General features: G+C 41.4%; 1 protein-coding gene across 1 annotated transcript; it reads left to right on the top strand.

The window, feature by feature from the left end:
• Nucleotides 1–6224: 6224 nt before the first annotated feature.
• On the top strand, nt 6225–7004 carry BDB00DRAFT_876544 (uncharacterized protein; the record flags this gene model as incomplete). The annotated part of the gene is made up of 4 exons (XM_053127491.1): nt 6225–6262; nt 6361–6486; nt 6553–6856; nt 6939–7004. 4 exons carry the CDS (start codon nt 6225–6227, stop codon nt 7002–7004), a joined length of 534 nt encoding a protein of 177 aa, XP_052975533.1.
• Between the last annotated feature and the right edge of the window lie 17285 nt (nt 7005–24289).

A 24289-nucleotide genomic window follows, 5' to 3' on the forward strand; every position in this document is an offset into this window, starting at 1 on the left:
ATGAGGTCGCGGCTTATCATGGACGCTTCATCCCAAATAATGATACGCGCCATTTTAATTAATCTTGCTGTGTCAGATCGAGGTGTAAAACTGCACATAGACGTTCGATTCACCTCCAATGGAATCTTGAAGGTTGAGTGAGCCGTACGTCCTCCATCCAACAAAAGAGCTGCCGTACCACTTGTGGCCACTGCAAGGGCGATACCATCAGCGCGCCGGACATTTTCAAGTATAGCATTGAAAAGATATGTCTTTCCAGTTCCTCCAGGGCCGTCAACAAAGTGCAGTTTGGGCTCGTTTTGGGGAGCATCGAGAGAGCGAATCACAGCATCAAAAACTGTTTGCTGATCCTCATTGAATTGCAGCTGACGCTGAGGCTGTAAAGCCAGACGTGCTGTCAATCGACGGTGCTCGCGGATGAGCAAAGGCTCTCCAGCACCGACGTCATCATCCTCATCATCAGGCTCTGGAACAACGAATCCATCAAAATCTCGCAGTGATCTCGATAACTGAACCATGACGGATTCGATTTGCAGTAAAGCGCGGTTATATATGACATCTGTGAATTGCAAACTTTGATCGTTCATGTCCTGACGTGCAGTGTGAAGATAGTCTTCCGCCATACTATCACGATGATCTAACCACAAAGCATAAGGATCTTCAGGATGGCAAAACACCAAAAGGATAGCAAAAAGCCGCCGTAATGCATGTGGTTGCTGGTAAGTGACTGCTTGGCCCATACAATCACTCCATTCTTGCTGGCCGGTTAGAAGACCAAGGCGTCGAGCAGTGGCCTGGAAAGTAGGCAGGATCTCCTGTTCTGGAGTACCTTTGTTGATTGTGCGCATGTCAACAAACGATGTCGCACCAGGGACATGATAAAGTAAAAGTCGAAGATGGTACTTTTCTACTTCGCGAGGAGAGACAGCGTAGATACGACCAATGGTGCCATTGAAACCACGTTCACGAATTTTCCATCGACGTTGAGCAGAAACAAAGACATGTCGTTCTGGAAAATCAGGGTATAAAATCGTGCGGGCATGCTCATACTCTTGGTTGTATTGAAACCATGCTGTAAGCGTGGTTTCGTGTGCCCGTCCAACGACTTCGGCAGGAGTTTCATCGTCTCCGAAATTCACTGTCTGCTCGTTTTCCAAATGAACCGCCAATCGCTGGTGTGCAGGATATTCATGGTGTAAGGAAAACGAAAACAGTCGCCAACATCCTTCTGAAGCAGAAACGTAGCGTGCGTCAAGAAAGGTTCGGATTTCATCGACCGGTTGTTCGTCATTCCCATTTGCATTTGCAGGATCGTTGTTGACTTGTTGTTGTACAACTGCGGCAGATGCACGATCATGACCTTTATAGACATACTTGTAGACGTATTTGATCGAATGAATAGACGTGCAAATTTCCACATTGATATGCGCATCATATTTGGCGCACAGGTAGATGTTGTGAGGGACCACCCAGCGATTGTCGAGTCTGATATTTCCTGGTTTCGTAACATAGTCTCCATTGTTACGTCGGCGGTACACAGGATAGCCATCGTCATTCATTGCCGTGTCCTCGTGAAACTCTTTAGGATATCGCTTTGTACATCTACCGTCTTCCATGCACGGGGATCGAGCATTTAACATGCCACATGGACCGTGCATCATATGCCGCTCAACAGTCGCACGTGCAGTTGGATAGCGCTCAGCATCGGGGAGTTCAGCCGAAACGATATCGTCACAGTGAGCAGTTGTGCGTGGCGTGTCTTCGTCCGAAAGGATAAGCAATATGTGCGCATGTGGGAGGCCACGTTTCTGAAACTCGACAGTGTGAACGTGTGCAACGACATCGCCCAAGACCATGTTCTTCGTGAGATCTTCCATCAGCTGCTTCAATTTCAGTCTAAAAACACGTGCAGTGATATCAGGGCGATCAGGGGCACGCTGTCCCGGTAAAAGGGAATCTTGAATTTCTGGCCAGTTCGGATTGCAGGTGAAAGTAACGAAAAGGTCAGGTTTGCCAAAGCGACGCACAATGCTCATGGCATCTTGGTACAGCTGCTGCATATGGCGTGGAGAGCCGATAAATGATGACGGCAAGATAACACGTCTTCCAACGCTGGTCAAGTCATTATCACCCACGTTCATTGCGTCTACAACATTGCGGTAAAGATCGGAGCGCAATCGATCTTGGTTCAGACGTATGAATCCCAAGCGGTTGGATTCCATTTTCGCATACATATCAACGATGAATTGTTGGAATAACTTTCCGAATCGATGTAAATCGTTGGCATCAGCATCACCATCAGCACCGTCACGAACCATGAGGCGGTATTTGTACCACTCCATTATGGTAATGTCATGATTATTTGAGTTTGCGTTAATCGCCCACCCTTCATCACCTAAAGTAATCTCAATACAACAAAATACTAATAGACAGTGCTAATAATTGCAGGGACGAACCTTGAGGGAAAAGCAAAACATATTGAAGTGCATCATAGAAGCGATGCATTTCGCTAATTCTTTGCAACTCATTGGATCTTGTTCTCAACACAATATCGCATGGGCCAGCATCCTCGTTATTGTTTTCCACGATAAGGATACCAATTTCATTGGCAGTTGGTGCGTTGTAACGTCGACGGTCTGGAGTATTCTCTGATCTGATGAGCATTCTAACATTGTCAACCCCTTGGTCGCGGGCAATTTCGTTCATATCTCGGAAGGATTCGACAAAAGGATTGATACGATGCATTACGGCCTGTAATTGGCGTAGAGTGGAATCATTGAGGCGTACAGGGGAAACGGCGTGTCGATTGGCAATTTCAGTGGATGGATCGTGCACGTAAATTTGAGCAAAGGCGGGTCTATTATTTTCAGCCGGTAGCAATGAACCTATGTGATGGTAGACACTTCCATGAATTCGGAAATTGTACGCTCCACCACGCGAATTAGCAACAGTTTGATCAACGTTGACACCAAGAGACGTGAAGCTTAGAACACTGTTGTATACTCGGATGTTGGTACGAAAATCCTCAGCAGCAGCATCAGTACCACGTAGCAATTGTGAAATCTCTGGAGGTGTTGGATTGAGGGGTGGGAGCTCAACCGACCCTTGTTGGCAGCAAAGATTGAAACGTGGCGTGCGGAGAGAGCTATGAGATACACGCTCTTGGATCCAAAGGCGAGCATGGCAGTTACTACATTCAGTATCCATGGAACCAATGAAATGGCGCAGTGGATGGGAGTTTGTGGAAACGCGGGCAATACTATGAAGCTAAATTATAACGGCGTCATCAGTAATCATCAGTGTCATTGTGAAGATCCAAATAGTAACTAACGTTTTCTTGCTCGATCTGGTTTGCAGGATTATTAGGACAGCTTCTGTGCGTGCGTCTCAAATGACCCTCTTGTCCACAGCTTGAGCATACATGAACTGGAGCAGCAGTAGGTGTCGTGAGATTCTCGTTGTTTGACGGATTATTAGGGCAATCACGATGTGACCTTCGTGAGTGACCCTCTTGCCCACAACTGGAACAGACAGGCACAGCTTCTGGCGCTTCGCGAACAATGTCGAAATCGCGCTCATCATTCTCATTGTTTTGGCGCATTGCCAATCTAGAAGGATTGTTCAGGCAATCACGATGAGTTACGCGTTGGTGGCCCGGCAAACCGCAAGAGTTACAAATGGGTGTTGACATGTCAGAGAGTTAAAAGTAAAAGAACGTTTGACTATTACTGCGTTGGGATCAAAAAAAAAAAAAAAACTTTTGCGGGACGTTCTCCCCCGCGAGCCCTCCTGTTGGGGTGTACCCCCCAACCACACTTCCTTCTAAACCCGAACTCACTCGCTTCGCTCGTTTACTTAAGGCATAAATATGACAAACTAAAGTTTATTATAACAAAAAAAAAACTATTTCTTGGTTTTCTCCATAGCGTGCTGTTTATTCTGGTGAAATTCTGCAATTGCTTCGTCGATTTCACCCATGCACGCGTTTGGTTCCATATACAGAGTCTTGTAGCTGAATGCGAGGTACTTGATTCCAGTGGGGTAGGCCTCACGTATAGACTCGTAGTGAGTACTTTTGCCCAGATCTCTTCATCTGTAGGGCGTGGCGGATACTTGTTTGTTGTTGTTGCTGCCATGTTCAATTTAGATCGCTAAATTACTGAAAGAAAAAAAAGAAAAGAAAAAACGTGTTGTGTAGCAAGCAATTTATACACACCTCCGCAGAAGAGAGGATAAAATATCTGGCAGAGGAACACATATTTCCTTTTTTGTGTAATACGTAACTTTTATTATTTTAATAAGATAGATTAGTGTTAAGCCACTAATTTATCTATTACTCTTAATACTGTCAAGCGTTCAGATAAAAATCTAACTCCGTTGATTTTTAATCGAACTGGGCGTCGTCATACCTCCTAGCCTGTTTTTTCTAAAACACAATAGTTAAGACTAACACTAATGGTTGCGAATCTTATAGTGTTTGAGAAATTTTTTTTTTAAACAAAAAATTAATTTCATGATTTATTATAATTACTTAAAAATTATATTACTTATAATTTTTTACGTATTTATAATCTCACTAAAAACATAACACTAAAGGTTACCCCCCCAGCAAATGTTGGATAGGGTCAGAGATTCAGCTTACAATGAAACAATGGGTCTACCAACAGATATCTTCTTATGCATTGACGCAAGATACATGATGACATGCAATCTTGACACCAGCGATGGTTTGGTGAATGGTGCCACTGGGTATTTGTGCTGTTTCGACTTTGCTACCCACAGGGACTGATGGGACCGAAGACCACTTCGAATTTGGATTGAATTTGATGACCAGCAAATAGGGAGAAAACAGTGAGAAAAGCATCGATACTTAATAGAGCAGTGCGACATCTTAGGTTGGACACCTTTGGAGATGGAGTTAAAACTCATCAAGCCTAGGACCAATTCAACTATGGGTGTCTTGTGTCGTCAATTTCTAGTAGTGCTAGTGCGGGTATATCTGTAGCAATATAAATTTTATAACCTATAATTTTTTTTTCAAATTATAAAGTTTCAAGTATTCTGCCATAGAAAAAAATTAATGTAAAATAAAAAATACGTTTCCAAAATATTGATCATATGATCAATTATTTTACGTATTTTGATCTAATGCCAAGAATTATTTTCCTATCTGGGAAATATTTCAACTCCCGAAGATAAATACAATTAAAAATCTATTTTGTTAATTTCCATACTAAGACTTTAATTTCCAAAAAAGAAATGGAATAAAATAATTCCGTTTTATCTATTTTAGAAAGATTTTTATTTCTTTTTTTTTAAGTTATAGAAAAAATAATCGGAAATAATTAAATACTTAATTAACATGTTTATTTTTGAAACAATAAAAATGTAAAATAAATCATACTTTTTAATTTTGATTATATAATTATGATAAATAGAATAAAACAATTAAACACACATACATATATCTTCCGATATTTTGCGGAATTTGTTCCACTTCTAGACTTTTTTTTTTTTTAAAAGAAATTGTTTGAAAGATTGAAAATCTTGAGTTTAATTAAAAATATAATAATGCAGATTTTCTAATCCGCAATATAATTATAATGTGGAAATTTATCCATGTCTTATTTATTTTATAAATAAGATTTAAATAATAATGCGGATTTAAAATCTATATCTTAAAAAAGAAAAAAGGATGATGATGCGGAATTAATTCCACAATATAAAATAGTTGGAAAGATTGAAAAGTTATGTTTTAAAGGATTATAAAAATTTCTCATAATTTTATTAAATAAAATTAAAAAAAGTAGAAGTTATTTATTTAATAATAATAATAAATATAAATAATTTGTTTTTAACATAAATATATTTTTCAAGATTAATTTTAAAATATTATTACAAACTATAAAATTCTTACTACCAATAAAGTTGGTACTACCTATAATAATTTAAAAAAACTAAAATTATCAGTATATCGCCAGTATAGGCAATAACTATCCACAAATCACAAGGTCAGATGTACGATACCGTAGTAATTATACTACCCAGATGTACACTCAATTGCTATTTGCTTTATGTAGCATGCTCGAGAGCAAGAAGAGCTGCTAGATAATTTCTTATTGGGACATTTTGGGATCTACCATCAAGACCTAGGGAAGGATTGGTAGCAGAACTACAGAGACAAGAAACAATGAAATTGATACCGCATTTCAAGTTTCTTCACAATGATCGCAGAAACTGTCATTAGTTCACATTTCACAACGTACAAAACTTACGAAAACATTTAGATCTTGTCAAAAATGATAAAGTGTATTTGGTGTCTGATTTCTTGCTCTTTGCAGAAACATGGACTTCACCTAGCGGTACTGACGAAGAGCTGGCTATCGACGGCTTTACTTTGGTAACTCGACAAGACAGTAGTACCGTAGAGTCTCTAAGCCAACGAGCCTTTGGTACCGCAATATATATTCGCAGTAGCATGGTTCTGTAAGTTCAACGTGCATATAGCTACTCGCCAAATGCACGTATCAGTATGTCAATCATCGTATATAGTGGGCCCTTGATGGTATCGAGCATCTATGCCTCGCCTCAAGCTCCTATTGACACCTTGATTGCTGCGTTGGACGAAATACTTGTAAACCATCAAAACACTGCACATATACTCGCTGGAGATTTTAACATAAATCTCAACTCCCCAGAGGATGCTCGCACTTCACGACTCCTACAGTTCTTGGCTACTCATCGACTACTACCCGCCCTTGCCCCAGAAATATCTACAACACGGTCCGGCATATCCATTGACACATATTTTACTAATTTCCCTGCTACGACATTTACTGCAAACACATACACCACTGTATTAACATCCACACATCTACTGCTGTATTTACGCCTTGGCGAAAGAGTAATAAACATATTTCTTGCATTGTATTTTTTAGACGTTCTATACGGATTATGAAATCACCTTTAGTGTTTCCTTGACCGTCTGTCTGTCATGCTTCTGAAAATGGAAATAAAAGTATGGCCCTTGAAATTGACCATGCTACCACTGCTGATAATATTAATATCACAGCTTCAGCATCGCACCATTCCTCTTTGTATTTGTAATAACATTTACAATTAAGAATATATAAATAATTCTATTGATACAGCTCTAATATTGAGTATCAGGTGTGGATACTTCATATTAATCTTGTGCTGGATAAGACAACAAAACTCTGATTCATCTTTGTATATGAAAATACTGATCCAGCCTCCCACACTTGAAATCTATAGGGGCTTGCCCCACCTCACGGGTCTACGGGAGCCCAATCTTTGAATGACGCGGAGCACAGTGTGGGTGCTCATTCAGCCGAGCGAAGCGAGGCACGTGACGTTGATGATTAAGAGAGTGATACTGAGTTTAATTACACACAACGGAGTATCAAGTATAGAACGCCTTGCCAAGGGTCGCCGCAGGCGACTTTATACCTTGATATTTTTATGTGCATGTAGTCCCCCAAGCTCATAATTTGATTACATCATCTATGTAGATGTCTATAACGGTCTTACTATACATTGCATATAGACTGGGTGCCTTCTGTAGTAGGTTCGTAAAAAGAAGGATTATGCATTGCATAATTTCATTCTTTTATTACACATGGAGTAAACAGACAAAGCATGCTATTGGTTTTCATATTCATGGTCATGTGTAATATATATATTGTTATAGGTGTCTACAACCGTTTTTATTATATTTTGTATAAAAAGCAATACAAGATTATGCTTATAGAACATTAAACGAACGTCGTCAAATGTAAGTCTATGTTATTTGATGATTTTAAAAGGAAGGCTGTAGTCGAAAAGAGATAGTGCAAAGGATGGCAGTCCTGCTACAGAAAAATGTGTGTTGAGTCAAGTTATAAGTGAAAGAAAAAACAGCGCAGAAGGAGATGTTCATAGATGATTTCGGAGATAACATATCTAAAAGACACAATGAAGATTATTAGTGAAGAATCCAGAATGCATAATTCATAGGATGAAGGAGTTAAAGACTGGCTGCGAAAGGAGCAGTTTGATATATACCAATGGTGCAGAGACAATCAAAGATCGTCATATGTCATAGGAAAAGAGTACTAACAAAGATACATATACCTATAAGGCCTTGATCCTTATCATCTATATGAGTCAGCTGTAATAGTAGCACTCCATTTCATCACGTTAGGAAGCCTAAGCAAGGCATAAATAAGTTCGTAGTGTATATGTGGCACGATGAGATGGGTGGTAGATTGTAGCTAGTCAGGGTTATAGATAAATGGTATATAGTAGATAAAATGAAAAAAGGGAAACTTACGCTCTTCTAGCTATATATAACATCTGGCAGCGACAGCAGCTTCAAAAAGTATAAAGTACGAACTAAGGGTCCTCACAGGCTAGGCCGGGACAGTTCTCTGCTAGAACCGTCCCAAGTACACTATACATCAAAACCGACACGACCCGACCTGAGAACCGACCCAAGAACCGAGATTAGAACCGAGTTCTTCAACAGCAATTTCAAAAGGGATGGAATTACACAAGATTATAATGATGATTGTGTGAATTGAAGTGAAGACGTAATTATTGTATTGCATAGCAAAATTTGTGAAAGAAAAATGTGTTTTATTTCTTGTGGATATACAGTATGATCGTGCATGGTTGATTGTTGACTTTAAGTATTAAAATGTGTTCTAACCACTGATCTGGTGGGGGGATTTCAGGGATTGCCGGAAAAAAGATTGCTGGATCAATTACATAATGACGTGCGTATAAAATGCTGAGAAGAGAATTTTGATGTGCCTTTGGTTTGGTTCGCAGCATTAAATGCTGCGTGCTCAGCAGTGCTAATTGTACTTATACTACTAATAACGAATGGACACGACGAACGATTAAAAGGAAGAACACTGAAAGCAAAAATCGCGCACTCAGCAGTGGTACAGCTCAGCATGCTGCTGACTTCTAAAAACTTCCTTTTACGAAATGACAGGCGAGGTATTACTTATCACTATTTGAAGAGAAGCTGCCTTTTGGTATCAAGATCCTAAACGCGTCATGAAAAGTATAAAAGCAATATATTTATTTTTGAGCAAAATAACTCATTTATTTACTTATATATAGCTTGAACCATTCTACTCTATATCTGTACCTTTTTATATCACATCTAACGCAATGACCTAGCCAAACTACTCAGTTGGCTCGAGCTCTGACGACACCTGTGGTGCTCTTTCTGATCGCGTAAGATTAATCTAGGATACTCCATTGTATGCAATATCACCTCCAACCAGCTGATGATAGTACCATTTTATAGAGAGAGTCTGGCCGTAATTCGTCCTTATCCAACGTAAGTCGTTCGTTATAAAGTTTTGTTCCTCCTTCCCTAGCTCGTGATCAATCCAACGTGCAGTCAGTTCGCATGTAATAGACACTGATGAAGAGTGCTTCGATGATTCTGCTTCTATGATCGACCACCAAGAAATCACACAGCTTGCCAGCGACGACGCGAACATTGACACCAGCGGTAAAGAGAAGCCGACAGTAAGCAGCTAGATTCTCACTCATGAATACGGCAAGTGTGTCTCTATCAATGGTCAACCGAAAATCAAGTGTCGGCGGCCTAGTTGCAATAAGGTGTACGACGCAAAGCAAGGTAATACGTCTGGGCTTGTGAAGCGCCTGAAGAATGTCCATCAAATCACGCAAACAACTGGTCCATACGTTCAGGGGAACAAGCGCCAAGCCTGCCCAATGAGCCAGTATGTCGAATTTAAGCGTAAGCGTACGTTTGAAAAGGGCGCCTTCCAACGACAATTCGTCAAATTCGTGGTCAAGAACAAGCTCCCGTTTACTTTGGCCGAAAGCGAAGAATTGCAGGAGTTGTTCTACATGGCGCAATCAGCACCTACACAAGAATCTGTCAAGCTTTTGAATGCTGACAGTATGTCGAGAAAGGTAAACTTCGTTTCGTGTTTTGCTGAACAAAGATTCAGACATAAGACATGTACTTAACTTTCACTGAAATAGCTGGACGAAGAATACGTCAAAGCCAAAGAAGAAACTGCTGCCTTACTCAAGAGCATTCCAAAAATTTCTTGCACCGTTGACAGCTGGACCAGCCCATTCCGGCAAGAATTTCTGAGTGTGACCATACACTGGATGTGCAGATCGACGTGGACTCTGTAAGAAGTTCGCCTAGGGTTTCAGCCTTTGGAAGGTCCACATACTGGAGAGAACCTTGCTGACGCCTTCCTAAAAGTCTTGGATGAGTTCGATCTTTGTTCAAGACTTTTCACAATCACAAGTGACAACGCATCGAATATAACCAAGATGATGACCGTCATCGAACGGCGCGCGAAAGAGAAAGATTGGTACGTTACTGAGGTTATGCTGCTTTGCTAAGATACTTATCAAAAACTATGTGCTCACCAACAACTTACAAAACCAAAGGCCATTGCGAAAAGACATCCATCATATCCCTTGCGTTGGACATGTCCTTAACTTAGTAGTTCAGGATATTCTGCGAGTAGGTCTTTCAGCACAGGCACCAGAAGAAGAAATCGTTGACGACGACGAAGAACAAGTGCCAACCAACTCTAATGTGCTGGTCAAATTACGAAGCGGTGTTACTAAGATAAGGTAGTGATCAGTTGAATATGCATTGAACTATTTTTCAAGTGATTAATAGGTTTTGAACTATTATCTTAGATCGTCACCGCAACGCTTACAGAAGTTCGTGCATACCTTGAACAATGAAGGCTGTCCCAAACTCAGGCTCATTCTTGATGTCTGTACTCGTTGGAATTCGACGTTTGAAATGATCATGCCAGCTATCGCGGTTGAGGCTGGCTACAACGCAATGTGCACTGAGGCGCTGGCACACTATAGGTTGACTGCACAAGAATGGGAGTGCCGGAAGCAAATCTGTGCTCTACTTGAACCGTTCGAAAAAGTGACCAAGAGGTTGTCTGCCAGCAAGTCTCATGCCACCATCAACCTCACGATCCTTTGCTACAACCATCTGATGGACAGGCTTGAGGACTATAAGACCAGCCCATCCACACCTATCGACCTATGCGAAGCAGCGGAAGTCGGTCTTGTTAAGCTACGAAAGTACTACGGCAAGACTGACACGTCTAACGTTTATGCGTGCGCGACTGCGATAGATCCTAGCCCAAAGTTTGTTTGGTGGGCTAAAAGCGGCTGGGAAAGGGAATAGCAGGAGTATAGCCAGCAAATTGTCTGGGATACCTGGTCGACGTTCAAGGATCGCGCGGATGTCGATATCGAGGTGAGCGAGCAGCTATAGTAGATGTATGCGTTGTACTGGATCGACCGAAGCCAAGACGAATTAGAGGAATACATTAGCGAACAACCGATGATGCCAATGGTGGAAGCAGGCAAGTACACAGAGCTTATCTTCTAGGAGTCCCAGTCACAGAAATGGCCGAACTTAAGCAACATGGCTGTGCAGTACTTGGCGGTGCCAGCAACATCGACTCCTTCTGAGCATTCTTTCTCGGCAGCTCGACATGTGCTACCGTACACCCACAATCGTTTGTCGGAGGAAACCATAAAAAAGTTGATGCTTTTGAACTCAATACGCATAAAATTTTTGGGCTTTCTCTCTTTTCTCCTTTGTTCCTGCCGACTCCGTCCCTTTTCTCTTGTCTTTACACTTCCTTTTCCACCCATTTCGAACCTTTCTTTTTTTATAGATAGATATGAGTTATAAAATATATCGATTTCTTTAGAAGAAATAAATAAACCAACAGTCAAAAAAACAACTTTACTCGTTTCTCCATTCACAATTACTCTTGCACAGTCAATGCATTCAATTGCAATGACACTACGAATCTATACTCGGTTCCTCAGTTCTAAGCAAAGAGAACCGAGTTGGTTCCAGTTTGGTTCTTCCATGGAACCAGCCTGACCAGAACCGACCCGACCCGACTTTTGGATCAGTTCTTCGGTTCCCATAAGGATACTTAGTATGAACTGTGTTGTATGAAACGGTATAATGAAGGCGTGTATTAGTATAAGTAAGATAGACCATAGAAAAATGTAAAAAGGAAAGAATAAGAGCCAAGAGGATTACCTTCAAACAAGACCATAAATAAAAATCGATATATATAAAAACTGGCTGTTGTATCTGTTACGTAGTGAGAGGAAGAAGAAGAAGGAGGAGGAAGAGGAAAGAGAAAGGGAATCCAGTGAGCTAAAAAAAAAGTACTCATCACATGCACACTCACAAAATCCGATCCAAACATTTGCCATAGATTATACAAGTAGCGCGTCGATTCCACCAACCAATACTTTATCCATCTTTCTGTATTCCAATCTTACCTACCACCTTACACCTTGAGCATGACAAAGTTGTATCCACTTGGCGTTCCCTTAGCACTGGATATTAAACCGTTGAAGAAAGTGGTGGCCTGTGCAATAGCCATGATGATAGTGAAAAGTGACAGGCCGTGCATAAGAAAAGGAAGTGTAAGAAACAATGCACAGAAGAAGTCTAAGTATGCAAGGAAGAGCATCAAGTGAGATCGTTGATTACTCCCCTAACACAATCCATATTGTGCTACTTTATTATCGTACCATTACTTTTACGAACCTTTATCGTAAACCACGCCATTCATATACATTTACTGCTGGCAATTTGTCGCTTGAATTTGCTACATTCTTAAGAGCATGTATAGTAGCACCCATAGTCGATGAGCAGTAATCCACTTGAAAATACGCCCTTAAAAAAGGTAAGAATGAATACACAGTGCACTACATCGTGACCAAACCCAATCCGATCCACATTGGTCCGACTGCAAACAATAATAATAGTATTCATCTGCAGCAAATATAAACTAATTGAGTGGCAAAACATAAAGTCATTATAAAAGACGCTCTCAAAAATATACTCTCCTGAATCAGATCCTTTTCTTGATATCGACTGCTTGTTGCTAACAGCCAAAGTAAGCATAGAGAGAGTTGCTGGCAGTACATTGTCATTGCATGTACTGAGTTATCCTATAGATGCCTACTATACGCGAAATCAACGTGCAAAGAGAGCGCGAAGCCGAATCTCGTCGTGTAGCGATCCAGCAGGAGAATGCTACTGCTTACGAGCGTGCATTGACAGAAGAACAGCTGCAAAGGGTGGAGACGGAAAACAGGTTGCTGCGCGAACGGTTCACGTCGATAGGTGATACAGTTTCGCACCTGTCCGAAGCGCGTCCTGAGCATGGGCAGCAAGAACCTGGTGTGGTCCAAACAGCGAGCATGCCAGGCCATTTGCCAACTATTTCTGTAAGAAAACAATTATACAACGGCGAGCAATGGATTAGCAGTACATTGATGACTATGATGTGTTTGATAGGAGGCCATCCGCGACTACAATCGTACCCTAGGTGATTGTGGTTTCTGTTTCTCGACTGTGTTCACAGATCCACATAATCGCGCTGCTCGTGATCTGATTGTCAGGTACGTAAACAGCTTGAGCGATATCAACGTCAACAAGCGTCGTTTGTTGGACATGGTGTATACGTTCTTTGATAACGAGCGTACGAAGTCGCGACGACCACCTTCCGCTGCAGAAGAACTGAAAGTGGTTCGGCGACGTTATCAGCGACGCAATACGGTAAGGTCATATAGATTAATTGGTGAGAATTTGGCTATTTGTTGGTAATAAAGGTAATGTTTAATATATATAAGAAATTGCAACGGTGATTATGAGCTCATGAGAACCATTCTGCTCAATTCGGTGAGCTCTACCCAGATGGTTCTCGGTTGCTCCAGCACAAGTGCCAGTCTGATGAAGAGACAGACACGGAAGGCAGCATCAATGGGAAGCAGTTGTTGGTGCTGGTGCCTGAATGGCGTACCGATAGGGTAAGACGCTTGCATGAGTGTTTAAAGGTTATGTCATGGAGCTGATGACATCTGTAGGCAAACGAGTTTTTTGCAAAATTGGACGAGATTGTGGCTACTGGTGCTGGTCTCCGGAATCAACGAGTAGCACTTGTTGGTAGAACAAGGGTTAGCAGAGCAGTGGATTTAGCACCTGAAGTGGTGTCTACGCTGCCAGCTTGGGCTCACCATTAGAAAAATAAATCGGTTGCACGGTTTCTGTGTGGGTATGGGGAGGGCAAAAGTAGTTATGTGTGTACTGTTTCGTAAGAGGAGTGTTTAGGGGAGGGGGACTCAGAATGTTCTTCTGCATGCAATTGATATTAGGGGTCAGAAGAAACAGTCTTCGCCATATTTTGGGGTGACATGCAAAACGAACATGAGTCCTTTCTTTGTTCCCTTTCTTCTCTTTCCTAGTTTTTCTCTGTTAGGGTGTTCTCAAAAAGGGCGAACGGCCGTTCGGATGGGGTCCTGATTTAGAAGTAAGGTATTACCAAAATTGTGATAGTCCATACGGACATTTTGAGAGCAATTTTGCGGGCGTTCGGACCATGCTATTACTATTTTCGTCCACATCTCCAAGTAGTAGTAAGAGATATTGAACAAAAAAAGACGATTGACCGTCCAAACAGCATAAAATGAATACTTTCCTTATTATAAATGCCTACCGCATGTCAGGCTATATAAATAGGCAGGATAAAGAAGTAATAAACGCTAATTACATCGAAATCTATCCCTTTCTTATTTTATCACATCAACTTCGTTTATCTTCTTTTATTATCATGAGCGACAATTTTATTATTTGGTCTCCTGCTACGCAAGGTTTTAACAGAAGAAACGGTAGTCAGCTTGTACGATCAACACCTCCTGTCACCCAACAGCAAGAACCAGAAACACAAGGTTTTAACACAAGAAACGGTAGTCAACCTGTACGACCAACGCCTCCCGTCACGCAACAGCAAGAACCAGAAACGGTTGAAGCCAGTGAAGGTTCTGACCTCGATACAGTAGGCTCTGGTGATGATAGGGAAGAAGAATCGACTGCTGACTGGATGGGAGAAGAAGAAGAAGAATTGATCCGCGCTGTCGAAGAATATTATACTCGCTGGAAGAACGGTAGAAGCAACTAAGAAAAAGGGGAATGGTGGGACAAGATCTACAATAAGTTCATTGAGGATACCAGTTCTGGACATCGACGTAGCAGAAGTGCTTGCAAGAAGAAATGGGATAAGCTCCTTCGACGCTTCTAAAGACTCACTGGGGAAACGAATCAGACTGGAAATGGGGGAGGACGTAATCAAGAGAGGTTCTCTCACTACGATGCGATGATGGCGTTTCTCCAAGACGATGCTAGTGTGATAGCGCCAGTAACGATCGATTCAAATCGTCAAGGCAACCTGGTTCGAACTCATGATGAAGCAAATGCCGGCAACTCTGTCACAGATGATGCGGAACAACCACCAGCGCAGCGACGACGAGTTAACAACGACTTGGGCGGCGAGCTTTGGAGGCGCATGAGCAGGGCCGTGAACAGCTGTTTGAAAAACTTGACAGCATCTTCGAACAGTTCACCGAACAAGAACGTACACTTGACGCAGAGCGCGAAGTGGCCGATGAGCGACGTTTTCAACAGCAGCTTCAAGCGATGGTCGATCTTGAAAACAGAAGAGCTGAAAGCCAACGACAGTTAGAAGATAGAAGGGTCAGAGCAGAGGAGCGGATTGCAGATGTAATTGCAGCACTTGTAGGACTCACCCGTAGTCAAAATAATAGAGAGCAAAATAACACTGAAGAATAAATGAATTATTTGTATCACTTAACATATCACAAGTTATTGACACTTGTGGAAACTATAACGACTTGTTACATTCATACTTTGTGGAACCAATGCGAGGTTATTGATTCTAGAAAATAAAACAATCGATCGCAATAAATTCGCGCATCGGAAATCGAGAATTAACTTCAACAAACCATTTCAGATAAGTGATATTTACCTAAAACAAATTGGGTTTTTAAAGACTCTTATCATTGTGGTTTTATTGATACAAATTATGCTTGACGCCGGCCGGAATGACGTGCTTGTAACTCATCCTTAAGTGTGTCGCGTTTGGCATTCCCTGCTTGACGTAGCTGCCGTACTTCAGCGTCGGTCAAGATGTCGTCTTGTTCGACAGAGATAGACAGCAGGCTGGAAGTATTTGGTTACATATCTACTACTGTTGCAGTTTCGGTATTTCCACTGTCTTCATCTTCTTCGGCTGTTCTACGATGCGCATCGACTTCGGCAATACTCACAAGATGATCAGCATTGAGCTCCTGGTCAAAATCATCAATGTTATCCGGGAGTTCGTTGCCAGGTCGGTCGATGCAGATATTGTGAAGGATACAGCAGACATAGATGGTGGTGGCGAGATCGACCGGATTCAGCTGGTACAAGTAATGCTTAAGGAATCGCCAACACGAAGTGAGCGCACCAAATGCATGTTCAATTGCCATACGCTGCGACGATAAAGCATAATTAAAGTCTTTCTTGGCGCAATCTCGTGTGTTTTTTGGATAAGGTGTCATAATGTACGGGCGTTGAGGATAAGCGGAATCTGTTAAATGCAAAAACTATAATTAGCATGAACTTGCTATATAGACATAATGAATCATCTTTACATACCTGCAATAATGTATGAGTCATTTGGACATTTGGCATCTGGATCATTTTTCAAATCTCTTGCTAGTTCCGAATTGGCAAACACCCGAGAATTGTGTGCACAACCTTGTATCATGACAATATATTAGCAAGGATACAATTACGAAAGGAAATTGTGATTTGTGAACGTTACCTGATTTACCAACATAAACAGTCAAAAACCGCTGCTGTGCATTGCATATAGCTAGGAGATTCATTGAATGGTGGTTTTTGCGATCCATCCAACTTATCCCACTATAACTTGGCTTGTGGATAATCACTAGCTTCCCATCCATAGCCCCAATAACATTTAGCAATTTGGGTCTTGCTACCGCTCTTGTTCGATCCGATTCGAAAACTACTTTTGCAAAGTCGTCTGCATTTCTCTGTACTTCTTCTGGGGTCTGCGGCCATCGGATCATCCTTCCGAGTATGTTCACTATTGCTTGCATAAAGTTCTGGCTGAAGTTCCTGTAAGAGCCTTGCGAAAAACCAAAACGAGTACTAAACAAACGGTATCCAAGATGCGTGTTTGCGTAGCGCCATAGAACACAAGCAATTTGGATGTACGATGGAGTAACACGCGGAGAGCTACGTTGGAAAGCTGGATCTTGAGATAGCATATCCACTAACCAAATGAAAGTAGCCTTGTTCATGCGATAATGAGCCTTGTAGCTGTTTCGCGGGTTGTCATCATCCGTCAAGTTCTTATGCTCGATTCTCCAGTAATCCATGGATTGCTTTGCTTGATAGGGACCACGAACTTGGCGAAAATGGAGAGGGGAACCAATGTAAGCATACATTTCTGGAAGGAAGCCTAATGTTCGGAGCGATGCTTCGGCCATAGTTGTCATAAGAAGCCAAAACAGTCGACGTCTTCGTTCACTGATACGGCGACGGCGTTGAGTAGCCTGCTCGCGATTAACTTGAATGAGTGATAAACGGGGGTTGTTGTCCATTGAAAAAAAAAGAAAATTGGAAAAGAGCGGTTTCTTTATTTTTTTTTTGTGTTTCTTCGTATCTTTTAAGCACGATCAGAATAAACTTGTATTTCTAAAAACATTCATATCAGTGATACCTAGCTGTACTATTGGTACTGCAATGATGATGTACTATTGACAGGTATAGGAAAAATGATATCTTTTCTGCTTTTCCAAATTTAAGTCGATTGCTGTTGCATGGATGTGAGACAGCTACTTTCCTTTTCGAGTTTGGACCGAGGCGTCGTCTCAACAAATTGTTGAGACGACGATTCGCTCAATTTGGAAGCTTCGACCCATCTTCATATAAAAAACCAATTTTTCGGCTTTTAAATTTATTTCTATTCATGGGTGGGGCGAACGGCCGTTCGCCCTTTTTGAGAACACCCTTAATCTTTACACTGAGCAGCATCTCCTTCATTCGACGCTTTATTCTCGATACACTCAAAGGAAGGGTATTCAGTACACATACAAGCTGCCACACATTCAGAGAAAAGCCTCATTGGTGGAACCAGCATTTGGTACGGTTGGCCTTGTATATACACGCGTTCCTAGATACTATACAGAACTATCTCTTTGTACAAATGATCACTTTCTTTATACATCATATTGTGCTGTTAATCGTTTCGCTGACGAGCTCAACAAGAATATAGGCACTTACGTAGCTGTTTCGACAGTTGAATAGACATGTAAAGGCAAGAACATATTTTCTAAGGCAGTAAACGGTTTTGTTTGTTGAGGAGGAGAGATGAAAGTATAAATGTAGAGATGGGATATTCATGCGGAAAGTAAAGGGTTTGCCCTTATGCTAACATTTTTTTAGGCAAGGGAATGACTACTGTTGTTCCGGCATTATCATTGTCTAGGCTATCATATTTAACGACTGCAACTTGTGTGTTCAAATGGTGAACAGGCACGATGCAATCGCTACTCTCGGCTCGAAATCGACTACTCCATGTTGTTTCCAAGTACTCATCCATGAAGGAGGGAGGAGGAACATCATCGTCGCGCGAAGCATACCATTGTACAAATGCAAATACATGCTCTGTTGGCACGCTATCTATGGTCAGCACATGCTGGAAGAAATACTGTACTTCACATGGCCATGCAACTGGTGGTGGCTGTGGACTAGTATTACGTTGCCCTGATTCGTACAGAACTTGTACATGCGCTCCTCGCCGAGATCGTGCTGCCATGCTCCGGTAAGTCTGACCCATGATGTCAACTGTCTTAATCTTCTGATAATAATTGCTAACGATTTCCAAGCCAATTACAGGGTACCAGAAATGGTCGAAAGCTTGGTCGTATACATGATCGTAGAACTCATACAGATTTTCATACAATGTGTCAGGCATGGTCGCGGTCAGTCCAGTTTTCAGAGGGTAAGAGCTTGGGGGCAATGGCTCAGATCCTGTCGCTTCTTCTGTGCCCGTTGACCATAAGTAGAGCCCATGAATGTCAAATCGAAGTGGGTCAACGTCAGGAGTTTGGTAGATGGGTTGAATATAATCAAGAAAACGAGTTAAATATTCAAAATGATGTGGACGGTCTTGGAATCGACCTTCAAACCAGCGAAGAAAATCACGACCACCAGTCTTTTGCAGAAACCGTTTCAAGAAAGTCACTTCGAAAGACTCCTTCTGGTTTGTATCGATCTCTTTCAGATACCCGTTGTATCTCTCAAAGCTGAAGAGCCAGAATCAGTACAAGCGGCCGAAATCAAGGATCGTCATATCCAGATGCATATGTAAGTGCATGTTTGGTGTTACTGCTTCTGCGCCATACAAGTCTTCAACACCAGTGTAAGAATTCAGCAAATTTGCGTGTGCCAAATTGACCTCGCTCTTAGTAATCGATGGCTTTACTAGTAAACGGCATGTGTTGACAAAAAGTAGCCAATTATGAAGCAAACGATCTTCGAGGTATCCCTGCAGCACAAAAGGTGAATACACTAGGCACCATGACTTCCAATCATCAGCAGTCATGAACGAAAAACCACTTTCGATCTTACGCTTCAAGGAAACATAGTTGGGTGGGAGGACAGTGCCATCAGCCAGTCTAGGTATACCGTCATTCACAGAACAAGATCATGACATCCATCTATTAACAACGATAGCAGCAAACACAATAAAGAACTGCTACTAAAACTTACGTTTCCATTTCCTTCAGATCTCGATTTGTCAGATGCGCATCTTCGATCCAAAGTTTTGTTATACGCTTAGCGGTATTAAGGAACAAATTATGCATTGGGTCGATAATAGTACAACGAACGGGATCAAAGTAGCGTAGGCGATGAAGCTCTGACCATCCCGTCCCAGTTTCACGTTCGATCTGTCGCCGAGCAGCCATAGTAGCAGCATATTTCCATCGAGTGGCATCACCCAAATTGCCTTCATTTGTGCGCAGCTCCCAATCATCGACTTCGAAACCAGAGTAGTTTATACTCGATGTACCCTCGAAGACGGCGAACTGGCGAAGGCATTTATGGCAAGCACAGAGGCATGCACTGTTGAGCAAAGCTACCCGGACAAGAGCGCTTTCTGTTGGATTGCTGTAGGTGCTGATCCTTTTTCCATCATACCACTCCAACAGTTCATCAACCAGTGGATGAAGGTAATGATTCATATCAGATGTACTTGGCTCATTTGGACCTGGCATGATACCAACAAGGATTACATTCTCTGTTTTAAAGCGCTCTGACCGCGGCAAGTTGTTGACAGTCAAGTATAGAGCACTGCACAAGTACGTAGAATCGATGAACGGACCAAACCAATCAACGTTAAGCGTCAACAACAACGAACGATATGAAGGAACGAATGGGGCACCACTTCTATCAAGCATACCACACCACATATCGCCATCATAGATGTCAAAAAATTTGTTTTCATATCGTGTGCGGGAACGCCATTGTTCAATTTTTGCCTTGAACCCTAGTCGCTTGAAGAGCCTCTGTATACTAGCAGCCAAGGGCTGGTACGCAAATTCCTTTACTAGAGATAGGCGACTCCTTAATGCTTTGAACAATCTGGTGCCGCACAATCCTTGGTATCGAATGTCGTCATTGGTGCATTCGGTGGGGCAATCGTCGGATCGTTTCAGGTAGAGACTGTGGCACCGGGAACACGACACATATAAGACGATGTTGTCTGTTAAGACAGAGAAGCCAGTTATACTACGCAGGGTAGCAAGTGAACGAGGGATATGGGCATCCGGGCCAAGGAGATCTGCAAGCAGGACTGAGAAAAACTCGATAACTATGCCTGAAATATGCTCAGAAAAAAAATGCAACTGGAACAAGACAAGGAAAACGAGGACGAGTGCAACTGGATGTCGATAATGCTGAAGTAGCATTCTTTCTGATGCTGAATTATCGAGGTAAGTGTTATCTTTTTTGAAGAAACACTTATTTAGTATTACTATGCAAGTGAATATAATAAAATTGTCCTTTGGAAACCGACCTCCTATTATATCGACTATATCGTCTTCCTCGTTGCTGTACCCCCACTCAATGTCGTCCGCATCCAATACACGAGCATGAGCACCAACCACAGTCTCACTATCGCTATCACCACCGTTTTCGAATATGTTATCCTCAATGTCGAGAGGTATTCTGCGGTTGGCATTGACAGCTACATTCAGAGATAATTCGTTATTAGTCGATCTATCAACAATTCTACTCAACAACTTATCATACCTTGAGGACGAGGGTAGGGAAGTGAAAGGGACTCCGGAGACGAAGGATGAATAGGAGAAGGGGGGTTGCCATCATCAATATCCATCGTATCATCACCATAATCGTCCATGTCCGCATTAGAATTGCCTGCTAGTAGTGGCAAAACACTGGATTCACCAGTACTATCCATGGTTACGCCATTGCCAACTGATGATCGGGACGTGTTATTGCTCAAGGATTCATAGAGAGCGATCATACTAGCCACTATATTCGAAGTCAAATATCATTATTACCATACTGATGCTTGGAAAAGTAGCTTATAAAATACCATCCTGCTGTGTCTCGCCTCTTAGTACAACGTGATCACGCTCATCGTGGTTTTGCCGTACTCGATTTGTCACCAACTCATAACCCCATGGGTTTGACCTACTGCACGTTCGACAGTAGTAAGCAACCATACGTTCATTGCTTGCCATTATGCATCAACAAAAGAGCGAATGTAGATAAAAGATTAACCTCAAAAGAATTCACTTTTATATAAGAAAAAACTTCCCTTGAACGGGGTCGTCTTAAATAATTCAGGGGTTGTTGCTCCTACACTGTCCCTAACTTTTCAAATCTCTACTTAATCGCATTGGTCATTTACAACAATGAAAAAAAATAAACGCATTCTATCAGCATCGTAAAACATGTGCTGCTTTGTAATACGCTGAGAATGTTTTTATATATAAAAATGCATTGTAGCATCCTTTTTTTTGGATCCAACTGGTTTCGGCATGACATCAAATTATATATACAAGAGCGGCATTTTTCAGCACTTTGCATATGTTTGTAAGAGAGCAGTATGAAAAGTACACATGATCTTTTGAAGCAAGGGCTGTAGGGGGACTATGAAGATGCAGAACAGTGGTAGTGCGAGACCCGTCACTTTTTTTTAGGTACATGGAATGGTGCATGTTGGTGTACGTGAAAAAAAACCCATAAAAGACTTCTCTTTGTAACGAAAGCATACACTCGGAGTGCTTCATCCGATGTAGTATTGAGTAACTAACATGAAGTTCTGTTCTTGCAGCTATTGCATATACTGGGAGCTTTTTAGACCAATATAGTAAGTTTACATATACAAACAGAAACTTCATGCATAACTACCGCATCCACTCTTTAAAAAACCCCCAACTTCTTTGGGGGCCCACCTTGCCTCTTTATATACAAGTATAAAATCTTGAGGTCCACCAAAGTCCACCTGGGTCCACCATCTTTGAAATCCCAATAGCAGGACCACAGTGATATCCAGCGATATCATTGGTTATACCGAATGATATCTGCGAATATCAATTGTTGGGGACCGTTCTTATAAGTAGAGCCGTGGACCTGCTTGTTATTAATAAAAGAAGAGCTTGGTATCTTTAGAATAATTACAGAAAACCTTCAAAATGCTTTAAATGAACTGGGCATTGATTCCATGTATTCAAGGAAAGGTTAATGTCATCCGAGATTGCAGAATAAGTTTTTTAAATCGTGCTGTTCTTAATGATTGAGCTGCTCTAGGTCGTGTAATTTGTATCATGCTAGCTACATACAGCAACTGTACCACTCAAAGAGCCTACATTTTAGTGTTTTCTCCAATACTTTCAATGTTAGATGACAGTGATATGGATGCCATGGTGTTAGCAAAACTATTACACTCTAACATACACGTTGATCCAACATCAGTGTCTACACTTCAGACTAACCCTATCTTTCTTCTGTCTCGTCAGGTACCTTGTTGATAGCTTTCAAAAAGCATTGGTATAGATGGCACATTTATTCAGTGGATTGGACGGTATACGCTATTCTATCTATGCTTGAGATATTAACAATGTTTTCTCTCCTTTCCTGTACTTTGAACATGTAACAGACACTAGGTAGAGATAGTTAGTGTTGTGTAGGAACATGTCATATCTTGTTCCTTTCTTTGCCTGACTGATGAATAACAGCAACTTATTGCTGCTATTGCAACGATTATAAAACCACTTTGTAACTACTATCGACCGATGAACTAACTATAAGCAGTTCTAATGACTATCCTTCCTTGATAACTGCTCAAGATTTATGTATTCACAATGCATTTTGACAGCGGAAGGTGCGAAAAACCAACGCAACATCTGCAGCAGTACGAACATTTTTGGAGAGAAAAACTAATCTACATCGCCTTCATTTAAACAACATATTTCTGTTCCCAGTAATACATTATCGCCATGCTGCTAACCATGTATCATTCGTGGTTTACACAGTCGTCTCGAGTGTCCATTATTAAATTACTAAAATTAGAGCCATATCCAGTACTGCGTGTATATATATAATCTAATTCCTACATCTTAAGCTCTGCATCAAGTGCAACTAATTTATCAAATGCATTTCATCATGCTTCAGAAAACGTACTATAATAAGCACTCCCTATTCCAAACCATTGACAATCATTTTTAGGACAGGCCTCGTGAGCCCACGAAACAAAAGTTATATATTCTTTGAAAAAAAAAGGGCCAAACAAGGCCACGAAACAAGCAAAAGTTAAAAAGAAAAAAAAAGCGAGGCAAAAAGCATCATGGCCAATAGACCACAACATGAGAGTAATACAATAAAAAAAATATGGCCAAGCAAGGCCAATGTTAGAAAGTTGAAAAAAAGCGTGTCAAAGGGAAAGCTAGCGAGTGAAAAAAAGAAAAAGATGGTGAAATGAATATACAAAAAGTTTAAAGTGTATCAAAAAAACATAAGTCTTTCGATAATGAATCTAATGAGGTAATGCAGACAGCGAGATAGTGTCTATGTATAGTGTCCAACACTTCTGGTACTCTTTCTTGCATTCCTTTTCTTTCGATATAATCTTGAACTTTTCGAATAATCGCTCGTCTTCTACGAAACCATTTGCCGTCTGAATCACTTTTTCGCCATGCAGTTTTGTACACTTCTTCCATTCTAATCACAGACATGCCGCCATTCCAACTGTCAAACCATTCAGTCCATAATTGTGGGATTGTTTGGATGTTTGTGCGGTTCATGGAT

Source organism: Zychaea mexicana (assembly GCF_025766255.1).
Source record: "Zychaea mexicana strain RSA 1403 chromosome Unknown BDB00scaffold_91, whole genome shotgun sequence".
NCBI classification, from domain to species: domain Eukaryota; kingdom Fungi; phylum Mucoromycota; class Mucoromycetes; order Mucorales; family Lichtheimiaceae; genus Zychaea; species Zychaea mexicana.